Here is a 14,997-nt window from a genome sequence, read left to right on the forward strand (position 1 = left end):
TGATATAAGTTTATCTATACCCCATGTGCATGCTGACGGTTCCAAACAAGTCACCTGTGTTTCACCGTCTTATGCACAGGAAGGTCGCGGAGCACCCCGCCTGGTATACAGACAGGTATCCCGTCAGCCCAGGCTTAACCACGATCCCGACCGCCACAGTTCATGGTTCCTACCCTCCACCCTAAAACCTATCGCCACGGTGCGAATGACAGCTTCAGTATGGATCTAAGGGTCCGTTGTGGCGCCAAGCATCATGATCTTGGGACTCAAGGTTCCCTTGTCGGGACGCGACTGTCGAAGTCAAGAAAACGAAATGAGCGTGGGCAGGGCATGTTATAGTAATGCATTATATCAGATGGTCGTTAATGGTAGCTTAATTTAATACAAGCGAAGGCAAGCGTGGCAAAGGCAGGCAAGAAGTCAGGTGAGCGGATGAGATTCGAAGTTCCCAGGGATAAGATGAGCACAGCTGGCATAGAATAGAGTAGATTTGACGGACATGGGAGGGGTCTTTGTTCTACAGTGGGTGCAGTTAGGCTAATGATGACAGCCTTTACTGGCTCTAATCCCCACTCGGGAGAGTAATTTCGCCGTTGTTCTGGATGCAGCTGTCCTTCTCCGGCTACGAGATCAACTGTGCAGCCTGTGGTTGGTAGGTTTGTGCCCTGCATCCTGTTCTTTTCTTTTCAAAACAAAAAGAAATTAATCATTGCAAAATGTGGATCATGGCTCAAGTGCCACTAAACGTGCAATGTATTGAAAAGGAAAGGTTGAAGCTGAATGTAGCGACAGGCATGCTGGTAGTATGATAGCAGAAGCAAAACGGCGTCCGCCTATTCGCTTTCGCGAAAGATATCTGTGCGGCTGTACTGCTTTGCGTTCTGTCTCAGAGAAACGAATTTTATCGTGTGTGAAATTTTGACATCCCGAAACGACTCCGGCTATGACGGAGGCCGCAGTTGAGGGATCTGGATTATTTTGGCCTCCTCGCGCTCTTTAAAGTGCGCTGATATCGAACAGCAGAGGAGTGCTTTTGTATTTCACCTCCATCGGAATACGGCCACCGTGGCCGGGACTGAACCAGCGACCTTTGGGATCAGCAGCCAAACGCCATAGCCAGTGAAGCACCGCGGCGGGTTGGTCAGAATAGATTCTCACCGGGGGAAGACAGCGCTGGAGTGTCCACAGTGACGGCGCCGATAATCCCAATACGATGGCCTTCAACCGTCAGCACGGTGGACTTGTTCACGCTGCTTTCCAGAGCTGGCTCGGCGCTGAAGTTGGCATTGGAGGCCAGAACCGGAACGCTGCCCTTCAGCCTGCTCACAAACGGCTGCAGGCCACTCGGTCCGTCGTCGAACTCGTGGTTGCCCAAACACTGCAGCAAGACAGCGCCACGTTCAGGGCCTCGCGCATCAAGGTGCAAATCACCCGCCACCTACCGACTGAAGGAGTCTTGATGAGTCCACCTACAGTTGGCTGTCAGCACCCTTGCCATCTAGCTCTTAAGCCCACTGCAGTTTTCGAACCGCGCATGCCTATACTCCATCCCAGTAGTTCGTCGAGGCACTGCCAAAGATGCGATAAGTGCACAGGCGCCGTTCTGATGCTGGGGATTGTAGTGCCAGTATAAAATACGCTTTCCGGAATATAGGATAGCGAGCTTTAAAGTGCGCGTTGGCCAAACGCCATTTCCTATCAACCCTTAACGTACGCTCGCGTTATGTACGGTATGTCCCGAGTTTTCCGCGCGTGGCTGTTGCGTTCTCTAAAACACCGTTTCTGAAATTGCGGAGACCTTCGAAGCAGGTCCTCTCACCGCGGACTTAACTCCTCACCGTTACTGCCGTTTTCAGTACGCTCACTAGCCAAAAATGGGGCAAATGGGTTTCGCTTCATCTCGTAATTATAAAATGTATGAGCGATAAATTTTGTTTGTTTTTTTATTTACAGCGGCGAAACTTCGGCTTTGTAGTCCAAAAGTGAAGCGTCGGTTTGTTGACAAAAAATGCTTCCCGTTTTAACAAATAGACCACTCTTTAGGTTCAGCTTATCGTGAAGTCTCGGTTTGGATACGTTAAACTAAAAGGTCGAATGTGACAACTGGTGTAGCGTCATGCAAAACGCTTGTGTTTTGCATACGTAAGCGTCCAAACGGTTACAGTAGGTAGGTGGCATTAATTTATACTCTTTTCTAACCACACCTGTGTGCTCCGACAGCAGGCAACACGCATGGCTAGTCATGGAGGAACACGATAAATGCGCTTTCCTGCTTGGCTGAGGAGGAGGAGGAGGCGGAAGTAGAAGAGGAAAGGCAGGGAGGCCATTTAGTCATGGAATAGAGCAAAATCGCCGTACCACAGCCTGCTCCAGTCAACACAATTAAAACAGCGCCGTACTCCAAAATGGCGCCCTTCACTTCTCCTGCTATGAATCTGCTATGAATATTGCTCTTTTTACACAGGCAGCTATTTAAAAGCACGCTCAGGAAAACTCGATCCAATTCTTGTCCTCAGCAAAAGCAATTTTATGGCTCTTTCAGTCCATGTTCACGTCTGCCTGGCCGCAAATGGCCCAAATGTAGCTCAAAAAATTTTCCCGCCCCATCATTTCAAGCTATAACATCAATCTTCAAAGACACTGTAGCGCAGCAAAAGACGAGGACACAAGAAACGAGAGACGAACACCACGAGCGCTAACTTCCGAAAAGATAAATAGGTCAGGATGCTCGTGTGTAAGCACACCTTCCATTCTCCTCTCAGACAAAGAGCTCGTTTTTCTAAGAAATTGATACTGTTCGCACGTGTGATTACTGTTTTCTGGTGTATAAAAGTGTGATGCTTCAGGAGAATAAAGTTTGTTGGAAGTTAGCGCTCGTGGTGTTTGTCTCTCGTTTCTTGTGTCCTCGTCTTTTGCTGCGCTACAGTGTCTTTGAAGTATGTACCAACAAGCCCAAAAAGCCACGCTATAACATCAAGACCGAAAAACACACCGTCACCATTGTCCAAAATGAAATGGCGGTCCAGCCCATCGTCAAAGATCCACTACAAGAATTTAGGGCTGCCAGTTTTTACAGTATGGAAGGCGAGTGTGGCGATATTGCAAAGAATGCGCTATCGGAAGGCGGCTGCCGTGGTGGTATGCGAAAAAGGAGGACGGAACGGTGAGAGCTTAGAAGTGCGATCCTGAAAGTGGAGCTAGCTGAAGGTTGGTTACCGTTCAAGGAGAAAGGTCATAGCAAAATCAAAAATGGGACCCCGGGGTGCTGCTGCTCCGGGTTCGCATCGTAGCGAAATGACGAAAAGTACGATGATTGTCATATCAAGGATGGAGACATCAACGATACCACAAATGATAGGCCGGTCTCTGTCATTCCTGCTTCTTTTTTCAAGGGATTAAAAAAGGCTATTTTCCTTCGGGTAGCCAAATGTTTTCGTCCTAGAAATATACTATGGAGTGTCCCATTCTTCTCGGGGATAATTTGTCGGTACTAACGAGGCAGAATCCTCTACTGCACTACTTGGTTCTGGGGTTCCTCAAGAATCAGTACCTTACCTTTTTTTTACCTCCTGTACTGCTGTGAAATGCCGTTCTGCTCTTTAATGTAGCCTGTACCCTGAGAGTAAAATACACAAATAAATATCGCTTCCCAAGAAGCAGGCCAGGAGAAGAGGGGAGGGCGACGTTGAAAACCTACAGTCTGTTTTTTTTAAGTATTGAGGACGCAGACCTAGGACTAACATTTGCCAAATTCTTTCACGAATCCGACTTGAATGCTGAGGAGCAAGATGCTGTGAAGCGGCGGTTCTTTTTTTCCCTCCAATTATGCATATGTGACCTTCAAAAGCGCCTGCCTACCTCACTGCTACAGAAATTGCGTGCCGTCAGCCCACAGGCCGTTCTAGGCCCCTGTGCCATGAAAGCGTCCAAAGGATCGCTTGAAACATTTGGTTGCTCTCAAAGCCAGCTTGAAGGAGAGCTGAGGTACACTTGCAGCAAGTGGAAGGCAACCATCTTTGATTTCTGGACCAAAGTTTACAAGCACAAGGATCCGTCTGGCGCCAATCCCATGGAGCATCTTGCAGATGGAGCCATGAAGGGGCTTGTTTTGTCTATATCGAACGCCGACACGGAGCGAGTGTTTTAAACCGTCGCACTGTAAGACCTCGGTGGGAAATAGGATGTCCGATGACCTACTTGTATCGATTTCGAGGACAAAGTTTGCTCTACAGTTGAGGAATGTCACAGGTTCTGGGTTCACTATTCCGCAAGAAATGATTGAGAAGGTAAACTCAACAATTTACGAAACACCTGAACATCGCACCTGAGTGGTTGCTATTTCGTCTTGTTCCCTTTTCTAGTAATTGTTAGGGACGTTATACTCCTGTTAATATTTTATACTACTGAGATAAGACGTGCGTTTATCGATTTAATTTAGTTATATATCTAGTCACCTAATGATTTATTGCAATGCTAAACAGCCCATTTTTTCCGGAAGGTTACCCACATGATTTACAAGTAGTTGCTATAAGAAGCATCCGGCATTTGTTTCTTCCCGAACGTTGGAATAAAAACGAGTACTAAACAAACAATGTTCCCGGTTGTGTTTTTGTATTACGCGTTCTATGTCAGTGTCACATGTCTCCTTTTTGGCTACTTTTAATTGCTCTGTGCCTGGTTGGCTACTTTCTGGCTACTTTCCCCGTTTCTGTGGCGACTTCTCGTTTTTTGGACCTGCCAACCCTGTGAGCAGACGGGTAAAAATGGCAGCGTGAACTGACGGCTCCGCGGGCGACTACACGCAATTTTTTGGCAGTGTCGTGATTGTGCTTTCGATGAAGTGTACCTGTATCCTCCAACAGCTAGGTGGCCTCGCCACCGGGTGAATCCAAAGGAAGTCGACTCGGGTGAAGAATTTGCGTCCATATTTCGCGCCGGTGCGGCTCGGTCACACTTGGGCATGCGGTGGCGAGAGCGAGCGAATTCGACCGCCGCCGAAATAGTGCCACGTTCACACCTCCCGGCTACCATGTCGCCACTCATGGCGTACAGAGATTGTTAAGCTAGAAGCCTACGGCACCAGTAGCTAATTTCCCCCTACCGTGTCCGTCTGAAGTCGGGAGGGGTTAGGAATGGTGACAGCGCGTCGCGCGCTTCGAACGCTGTCGACGCTCGCGGGGATTGGGGAGAAAGACCCCGAACAGCCTTGCCGGGGCCGCAAGGGGCTGACGACCGTTTCCCGTTGAAAAGAGATCAGCTCTCAAGTGAGTGGGGGTCAGTCAGGTCGGCGACTTCTGAATTAGCTAAACAGTGCACTTTACTGGCGCCTCTAGAGTCGGTCTATGGCGAGCACTGGGCTCCGCCCACTTGTATGTACATACAGTGCCATTGCAGCGGTATTGCTCGAAATTGGACGAGAGCAGATTTACTAAAGCTCCGCCCAATTATCGAAGGAATTAAAAGCCGTTGCAAACAAAGAGCAGGGGGGAGCGCGCCGAGTCTCAGTCTCGGCCGCTTTTCTACAGCCCTTCTTTTAAACAGCCTTTTTTAAACAGCGTTTTCTCCTCTTGCCTATATTTTTGGTCTCATCTTGAATAAACTAGTTTTGCTTCTCAAGAAGTTTGGAGTCTTGCAAAATTTTAGCGCGAAAAACAAGTACAGAAAGAGTAGACGACACGAGCGCTGACTAACAACTGGAAGTTTATTCGAAAACACGTAGAATTATAAAGGAAGAAAGTGCGATAAAATCGTTGGTCAAAAACCAACAGAAGAAAACTAAACACAACAGTCACCGCCAGCTCCTGCTATCAAGGCGCAAAGCACTTGTCCAGATAAGCTACCTCTTTTTCCCGTATAGTAACAGACGGTTTGGCCACGCACGTGTTATGAGCCTTGGCGATACTATATGCCTCTTAAATTTCCCTACACAACACGTTGTCATGCTTGTACACAATCGTAGTGTTGTCAAGGTCCGGCGAGCACTTGCAGGTCCCGAGATCCTTGCACTCACGGCAGTGCAAAACAAGGTTCGAAGACACCGGTTTTCTGCAGTCCAGTGAGTTCTTGTGCTCCTGCAGCCGCACGTTGATGCACCTGCCCGTTTGACGGGAAGGTGTATTACGGTCAAACGGGCAGGTGCATCAACGTGCGGCTGCAGGAGCACAAGAACTCACTGGACTGCAGAAAACCGGTGTCTTCGAACCTTGTTTTGCACTGCCGTGAGTGCAAGGATCTCGGGACCTGCAAGTGCTCGCCGGACCTTGACAACACTACGATTGTGTACAAGCATGACAACGTGTTGTGTAGGGAAATTTACGAGGCATATAGTATCGCCAAGGCTCATAACACGTGCGTGGCCAAACCGTCTGTTACTATACGGGAAAAAGAGGTAGCTTATCTGGACAAGTGCTTTGCGCCTTGATAGCAGGAGCTGGCGGTGACTGTTGTGTTTAGTTTTCTTCTTTTGGTTTTTGACCAACGATTTTATCGCACTTTCTTCCTTTATAATTCTACGTGGTTTCGAATAAACTTCCAGTTGTTAGTCAGCGCTCGTGTCATCTACTCTTTCTGTCCTTGTTTTTCGCGCTAAAATTTTGCAAGATGTATGTTAACCAACTCGCCCAATCTTCAGTATTGTTAAATTTGGAGTGCTGCCCCAACCGGCAACGTGTCGCCTGACGAGTGGACGAAGGTGCGAAGTGCCCTTCGAACTGCTAACCACGTACGATCGTAGACAAACCGACCACTTCGACGACGTTTACGGAGGAGAAACTTAACTGGTGCCGTGACCTGGATGACCAGTGTTTCAAGTTACCTGGTGCTGTGAGCAGGATGACCAGTGTTTCATGGTAACTGAGATATGGTTAGAAAAGATCAAAAATCGAAGCTATCTCTGTACCATAAGCATATGCATGCTTACGTTCTCTAAACGCCGGTATATTGCGGGACGTTACGCCATTTCTTACATTCCCACTTTCAGTTCAGCGTATGCAAAAGATGCATTTCCATGGAGGCGAGATGAAAAGTATCTGTGTGCTGTGGAGTGCCGGCGGATGGTAAGGAGCCCTAGAGGGTATAAATTAATTCAGAGCGCTCCTCTTCGACGTTTCTCATAAGTCATGTGCGGCTTCGGAGCGTTAAACAACACAATTTATAATTTATTTACATGATCATTGTTGATTTCTTCGGCTTGCCAATCAACCCTATTGCCGCAAGAATCTGGCCTCATGTTAATACAGTGCAGAATATTGCCCGCTCCTCTAAGTAACACAAGCAGAGAAACGCTTTTGAGAGTTTACCACATGAACGTGCAAGGTGGAAAGAATAGCTCCTCTGCTACGCATCTGCACAAAATTATGGAAGGTGCAGAAGCCAGAATTAATTCTGCTACACTAAGTGAATAAAAATAGACAACTGACGTGGTTCGGAAGTGTAGCGTGAGACTCAGCCAGCTGAGCGCAAAGGATTTTTGTAGCGTAGACTACAAATCACTCCCGCTATAACAAAAATATTGAAGAGCAGAAGGACATAAAATGTTAAATCTGATCGTGGTCGTTGATGTGCCGCCGAACACTATTGCGAGAATGTCGTACGCCAAAAAAGGACGAAACAGGAAGGAAACACAGAACAGGAAAGAGGCACAACTTCCAACTTTAACAACAGAAAAGGAAACCAGGCGCTCTTTTATAACCGCTGAGCTGCATGCGGGTGCGTGAACTGATAAACAAATGCGGTGGTGGACGAGTGATAACAGTACAACAAGTAATAGGGAGGTCGCTCTTACAAAAAGTAGGGTCGATAACCCATGCGAGTGTGAATGATAGCACAGGTTGACAGATTATGAATAAGGATAAGAACCAACGCTAAGATTAACAATCATAAAACCGATTGAAGGAAGCAAGCGGACTTTGCAAAGGGCATCTAAACGAAACCGTCCAAAAAAGCTATTTCGTTTCTGGTGAGGAGAACAGAAGGCGTGCTAACGCAGTTGTCTTTTCTTTGATGAATATAAAAGGCCTCAATTACTTCTCTTTCGATTTTTTCTTTTGCCCTGGCTAGAAACCTGGTCTCGTGAAATTTCGGACAACAATCTTTACATAACTTAGGAGGGTAGATGTGTAGACCAGTTGGTGAGACATGAAGGAGCTGGACACCGCAGGGGACACGGGACAGAGAAAGAAGACGACACAGGGCGGTACTTGCAACTAAAAATTTTATTGCAAATTTTATTGCATTTTATTGCAATTTAGTTGCAAGTACCGCCCTGTGTCGTCTTCTTTCTGTGTCCCGTGTCCCCTGCGGTGTCTAGCTCCTTCAATCTTTACATCTGCTAAGCTAGGTTGCTTCCCGTCTTGCTTTTTAGGGTCACATTGTGCTGTCGAGCACGCTCATTGAAACGCTGTCCCGTTTGTCCCACATATACTTTGCCACACGTCAAAGGGATCTCGTATACCACATTAGTGGTGCATTTTGTGAACACTGTTTGATGTTTGACAATACAGGCCTTTTTGACCCGCTTTCCTGACACCATCGGACATATGCTTGCCAGTTTGCAGGGGGCTGAAAAAACCAGCTGCACTCCGTGCCTGGAAGCCACTTTTTTCAAACTGTGCGAAAACCCATGCAGGTAAGGTATGACCTGCACAGGTTTGTTTCCAATGTCACGCTTGAAAGTATTAGAAAGTATTTATTCAGCATAAAATCCGGTTTTTTTTTTTTAGCATAGCCCGGTTTCTTCTTTTTTTTGAAGGAGGCTTTCAGACACGCTGGTGACCAGTTGCAATGGGTAACCTGCTGACATAACTCTTCCGCTCTGATACTGGAAGCTTTCACTTATCTTGTGTGGACAAGGTTTTTCTAGGGCCGACTTAATGCAAAGAGAAACTATTCCTCGTTTTACTAATTTGGAGTGGGCGCTATCGTAGGCTAACAGAGACTTCTTTGAGCGAGGTTGATACATCGAAGAGACGTGGTTGTTGGTAAAGGTAAATCCAAGAACTGTATACAATCATGATCTGCCTTTTCATGTGTGAACTTCAGGCCCGTTGACTTCGAGTTCAAAGCGTTCAGTACGTTTTCAATATGCGAATCTGATTCACACTGTGCCGGTACATCAAGAAGAACAAGATAATCGTCAACGTATCTAAAAATGCATGAGATAGCTGTGTAGCACAAACTGGCTTCAAGTCGTCGATCAAATGAAGCCAGAAAAATTTCACACAGAACTGGAGCAACTGACGACCCTATACAGGTTCCTTGCTTTTGCACAAAAAATTTTCCTTCGAACAAGACAGCTGTGGAATTAAGATAGAACACTAAGAGTTCTAGAAAGTTCTCTACTGTGAGCCCCACTTCATATTGAAACTTTACTTCCCCGTATTCTTCCAATTGTTCTCTAACAGCCGCGAATAAACCATCATGGGGTACAGAGTAAAAAAGGTCTTCTATATCTATAGAAAATCCAGTAGTAGCAGCAAGCTTTCCTTCTTCTAAGACCTGCACTATTTCTCTTGAGCTTCGGACACGGTAGGGATAAAGTTGGAAGTTGAGCCTCTTTCCTGTTCTGTGTTTCCTTCCCGTTTCATCCTTTTTTGTCGTACGACATTCTTTCAAGACGATGTACCAACTAAACCGTCAAAAAGTTCTACTATTGCTAGAGTGAACAAAATTCTTTCGTGCAATGTTGCTGAGCACCTGCTTCTCGAGTAAGCCGCCGCGCTTCCTCTGCGGTATCAACAGAGTGCAGTGATTTTCAGGCCAACTGCTGCAGTTAATCGCGCAGAAGGTCTGCATAGCGGCACCGCGCAGCACAGTAAGTGCAGCGCTGAACTTTCGCTACGGAGAGCCTAGGAAAAGAAGAAAAAAAAAAGAAAAAGGTGCTCAGGGAAAATAAAAAACAAACAAACATGGAAATCGCAAGCGGCCGCGAGTTTCCAAGGGCATCGGAGGGGCAGAACCAATCGCCGTCCCGAAAAGCGCGCGAGAAACTGGTCTGCGCGTAAAGGGCGGGGCGCGAGGAGGTCGGTAAGCGGTGGCAGTGTTCAGGCCGTGGGAGAGAAATATGAAAACAATCTTTATTTCAGTTTGTACATGAAAACTGAGGATGGTGAGAAAAAAGCAGTGAATGATACACCGCTTGACCGGCCTCACCATCCTCACCATCCTTAGAAGTCAGCAGTTGGCACGAGGCAAAAAGAAAAAGAAAACACTGTTAAAAAGTGGACACAAGTGCTCTTATGAAGAACAAACTGCACACTATGCACAAGAAAATGCTTTGTGCTATCGTGAACGGGTCATATGATTCGCCTACTAGACGCATTCAGCTACATTACATTATAATATTATACCTGTCAACAAATTATTTGACTACAGATTTGCATGTTTTTACAAAACAGTGATAAAAAGGGTGATTCATTTATTTCTCAGATTGTGCCAATGTCATATCGTCACTCACCCTACGACATCAGATTGCAGTGCAGGTTTGCACTACCAAAATGCAGAACTAACTATAGATATTGTATGTTAAGGTATATTGTACCAAAGTTCCTCAATAGCTCATTCATTGACCAAGTGAATACTATGTCTTTGTCTGTCATCCGGAAAAGCTTTATTCAGCAATCTGTGCTAAAGTGCTGCGAAGTGTCTGGGTGTACTATGCCTTTTAGTATAATTATTGCTGCCAATTATTTTATTTTATTTTATTTTATTCAATACTGCCAGCCTCCATTTGGTGGCCAAGGCAGGAGCGGTACAAGGATACATCGTACATCGCGACAAAACAAAGCAAGTAAAAATGCGAATAAAGAAGCAAAAGCTAACACACAGGGTTTTATAGAAAGACAAAGAGCAAGGTTAAATGCACTCGGTTACCTAAAAATACAAAAGAAAGCAAACAAAAGAGCATGAATGAATACACTGCGCTTAAAATGACGATATGACAGCAGGTAAAAAAGACTTCTGATCTGTCAAACGGACCACGTCACACGGAAGCCCGTTCCATTCCAATATCGTTCTTGGAAAAAGAGAAAACTGATACGCTTTCGTTCGGCACCGTGGCACCATGATTGTCAAATTGTGTTTATTGCGCGTCGGTCGTGAAGTGTTGTATGCCATGTAGGTCTCAAAATGAATGTTTGTTAAGTTATTAACAATCCCATGCAACATTTTTAGACGGTGCAACTTGCGACGAGATTGAAGTGTCTGCAGTTCAGATTCCCTCAATAGATTAGTAACCGAAACGTGCCTTCCATATGCGTTGTAGATAAATCTAAGCGCCTTCCTTTGAACGCCTTCAATGCGCTGTACATCTACTTGGGTGTGCGGATAGCAAACCACATCTGCGTATTCCAGTAATGGCCGTACGAGTGCAGTGTAAGCTGCTAATTTAGTTTTAGATGTGCAGTGCCTTAGACGATTTCTTAACAGCCAAAGCCTGTTGGACGCCTTTGAAACTATATGCCCGATGTGCGAACTCCAACTCAAGTTACTATTGAATACGACCCCCAAGTATTTGTATTCGTTTACGGGGGAGACAGCTGCACCGTTTATTGTGTATGTGTAATTAAGAGCGCACTTTTTACGCGTAAATGTCATTTTTGAGCACTTAGACGTGTTTAGTGACATTTGCCAGACTAGGCACCACCTTGAGACCTCTGAAAGGCAGTCATTCAGCACATGGTGATCCTCCGCATTTTGAATAGGCAGATATACAACGCAGTCGTCAGCGAAAAAACGGCACCGTACAGGGGAGTGGAAGTTTAAGTCGTTTAAGTAAATAAGGAACAATAGTGGACCGAGAACGGAGCCCTGTTGTACTCCTGAGAGAACTGGAGCTGGCACAGAATTGGAACCTGAGATCTGGACGTACTGGTGCCGTTCAGAGAGGTAGGAATTGAGCCATTGAACAAGACGCTGATTTTGTAATAGATGTTAGATATCTGTCTCCGTAAACATTGCTCTTCATAAGCGCACTTGTATGATCAAGCGCTTTAGTTTGCACAGAGATAGTGCCATGCTCCAGGCTCGCAATCAACACGGCGGAGAGGGCGGGTCCTCTCCCCTCGCGAGGTTGCGCGCAAGCTGAGAACAACCGAGTGTGCCGGCTCACCAGAGCGTCGTACTTCATGAGCTCGGTGACCTCGGTGACGACGCGGCTCTTGAAGACGCTGTACCAGGGCGTGCCTTGGAAGTTGTCGCCGGCGTTGAGCAGCAGGGAGGCCGGGTGCTGGGCCCGAAGAGTGCGCGCCTGCACAGAAGGGCATGGCTGCATCAGTCTGCCCCGCAACGTAGCGGTGACGGCGGCATTGTGACGAGAGGTTTGACTGTCTCGTCTGCCATTCCATTGCTTTATGATACGATTTCCGCCACTTATGTGGTGGCTTAATATTCGACACCTCACCATCCTGCTTAGCTTTTTTTAATAGCTTAACTGTTCAGCCTATGTATCATTTAAGCAAAACCTTGAGTAGTCAATTCTTATATACTTGTATAGTGGATTGAATCAAAATTCCATATGGTATCAAGAAAAATTCAAAGAGCGATTTGTAAATAAATTTGTCAAAAGTTAGCGCTGTTTAAATTTGAAGAAAAGAAAATGCATCAACAACTAGCCACGCAACGTGCTTTACTTTGTGAGCAGTTCATGCAACTCAGTAAGGTACGGTTCTGGAGCAATTCGTCACTCGTGCTAGACCTAACGCGTGCAGAAAGGCGCAGACGGTTATCTGTCGTCTTTACCTATCCGTTCATTCGAAAACCCATTCGCCTCAACAAGCAAAATAACACGCGCCGAGAAATCAACTCATAACAACCAAGGCCACCACAAATATACGTCCGTCCACCTTATATCCGAGGTACCAGCCAAACCATCACCCGAGTCCTGAAAAAAGGGGGCCTCCGGGTAGTGCACAAGCCTACAAGCATTGTTGCGCTTTGCCTACCTGTCCCTAAACAACGGCGACGGAAATAAACAGTCCAAGTCATTTTCTAAAAAATTCCTTGCACTGACTGCAACGCAAGCCACATCCGTGAAACCAAAAATCTTAAAGAAAATTCGCCAACACAAAAACGGCGTCCGCAACTTCGCAAGAGAGCGTAATCCTGTAGCCGGACATTCCGAAGTCTCAGAGCAAAGAATCAACTTCGACAAAACCAGCATTCTGAGAGCGAAAACAAATTAACAAAAAGGCCCTTACTCGAATCCTCGGACATCCGAACTACCCCGAACAAATTAAACCGCACAAAGGGAATCCTGCCCGCAGTATATGCACAGGTACTTCGGTCTGCACCTCGAACGAAAGTCGCCATTGACCGCCTCCCCACAGTTGGACAACGTGACTCACAGCCTTAGCCCTCTACCCGCTCCCCCGCGCCTTTCGCTCTTCTGACCTCCTGCTCCCCTCCATGCATATTTAATTACGCTAGCCACTGCCCCCCCCCCGTCAACCCTGAAGAAGGAGCTGAGCCGGCTCCGAAACATCGCATTTTAAAGGACAACTGACCAGGGGTCTATTTATTTTAGACGAACAAACCCACTGCATAGATGAGGCATCGAACATAACCTCTGCAAAATACTAGAGCCGCGCGCGCCCCGAAAAGCTGCAAAAATGCAAATCAAAGCCCGCTCGTTCTTTCCTTCCACAAGCAAGTATCCCCGCCCACTACTCTGAACCTCTTTGACGTCATACGGTACACTTTCGCTAAAGGCATTCCATTGCTGCGCCGTTCTGACTGATGGGCGAAGGGTGGGCGTAGCAGGTTCGTCGCGTGGTCTGCTCGTGTGCGCACGCTTTCCGCAGCTCCGTCCGTTTTCGCACACGCATACAAGCCCGCATGGAGGAGATAAAAAAAAAAGCTGAGGAGGGAGCGTCCGCAGGCAGCCTTGAAGCCTAGTCATAAAAAGTAAGAATATAGTCAAACGGAGAGAAAGTAAGACGGAGAGGCCTCACGAAAAAAACAAAACAAAAAAACATGAAGGCATGGAAATGATCCTCGCTAACTAGAGATGAGGCTGAGGAAAAAAGACACGTGTGAAAGGACGCACTAGCTGACATGTTGAAGTGGTCGAGCTGATCGCGTCTCTCGATCGTTCGGTGCGCGGAGAAAATGCAACGACGCTGTTTCGTTGTTGTCTGCGCACGCAGCGACTGCAGTCGAACCACGGTGCGGCACAGATTGCCAGGAGATTGTGAGAATGAGTCATGTCTGGCTCCAACGGATGGGCCTTGCAGACACAACGGTAAAGAATGGGGTGATTTGCGGAACACACTTCACCCCGGACGACTACGTGTGTGTCACCGTGCGGGTCCATTTGTGGGGCCAGTCTTTACAGCCGGGCACGCACGGCGGGATCCATTTCAGTGCGAGGACGATCGCGAACTTTCGAATCCTACTGACAAACAAGAGTCCGTTGACAACTTCGGACAACAGCGCGGGAAAGACAGGACACAATGACAGACATGGCCGGCGCCTGCCTTCTATTGGACATTTATTTCGTAGATCCAAGAGCGGAAACAGAGAACCCAACAAAGGGCGAGACTGCGCAGGGTGCTAGACGCAGTAAAATATAGCTAAAAAAAGAAAAACATCAAAACCTCAGGAAGACCCTACTCAAGTGTTGACTTCTCAAAGGTGAAAAAAAAAAAGTTTCAAACAAAGGCGCAAAAACAGCAGCTGGGGAGAGGAAGAAGAAATAAGAAAATCAAACGCGGGGAAACACCGCGAGGAGACACAAAGAGCAAAATAGATAGGGTGTTGGGAGACTCGCCGCTCCCCCCCCCCCCCCCCCTCCCTCCTAAATGGACCGAGTAGCAAAAAGCAAGAAAATAATTGTTTTCAAGCCGGGGCCATGACGTAGGCATGTGATGCACTCCGTCAGACACCACTCCTCCGGCTAACATCGGAGGAGGAAGGGCGATTTTCCCTTGCGGAGCCTACCCGACGAGGAGCGAGAGAGAACAATCTCGAGGAGGGAACAGAAGGAAAGGAGCATGGCGATGC

The 14,997-nt window shown here is 47.0% G+C and overlaps 1 protein-coding gene across 2 annotated transcripts in view; it reads right to left on the reverse strand.

Moving 5' to 3' along the window:
• The window catches only part of LOC149325017 (protein 5NUC-like), a 219,060-nt gene that overhangs the window by 60,104 nt on the left and 143,959 nt on the right, over positions 1–14,997 (reverse strand). For both annotated transcript variants that reach the window (XM_089563149.1, XM_089563148.1), the window contains exons 2-3: positions 12,107–12,244; positions 1,159–1,378 (exon numbers count right to left, since the gene is read on the reverse strand). In XM_089563149.1, the coding sequence (XP_089419275.1) occupies positions 1,159–1,378; positions 12,107–12,244 (358 nt within the window). The remainder of the gene's footprint in view (positions 1–1,158; positions 1,379–12,106; positions 12,245–14,997) is intronic.

The sequence above is a fragment of the Amblyomma mixtum genome, chromosome 10 (assembly GCF_055824585.1).
Source record: "Amblyomma mixtum isolate Tamu chromosome 10, ASM5582458v1, whole genome shotgun sequence".
Taxonomy (NCBI): Eukaryota; Metazoa; Arthropoda; class Arachnida; order Ixodida; family Ixodidae; genus Amblyomma; species Amblyomma mixtum.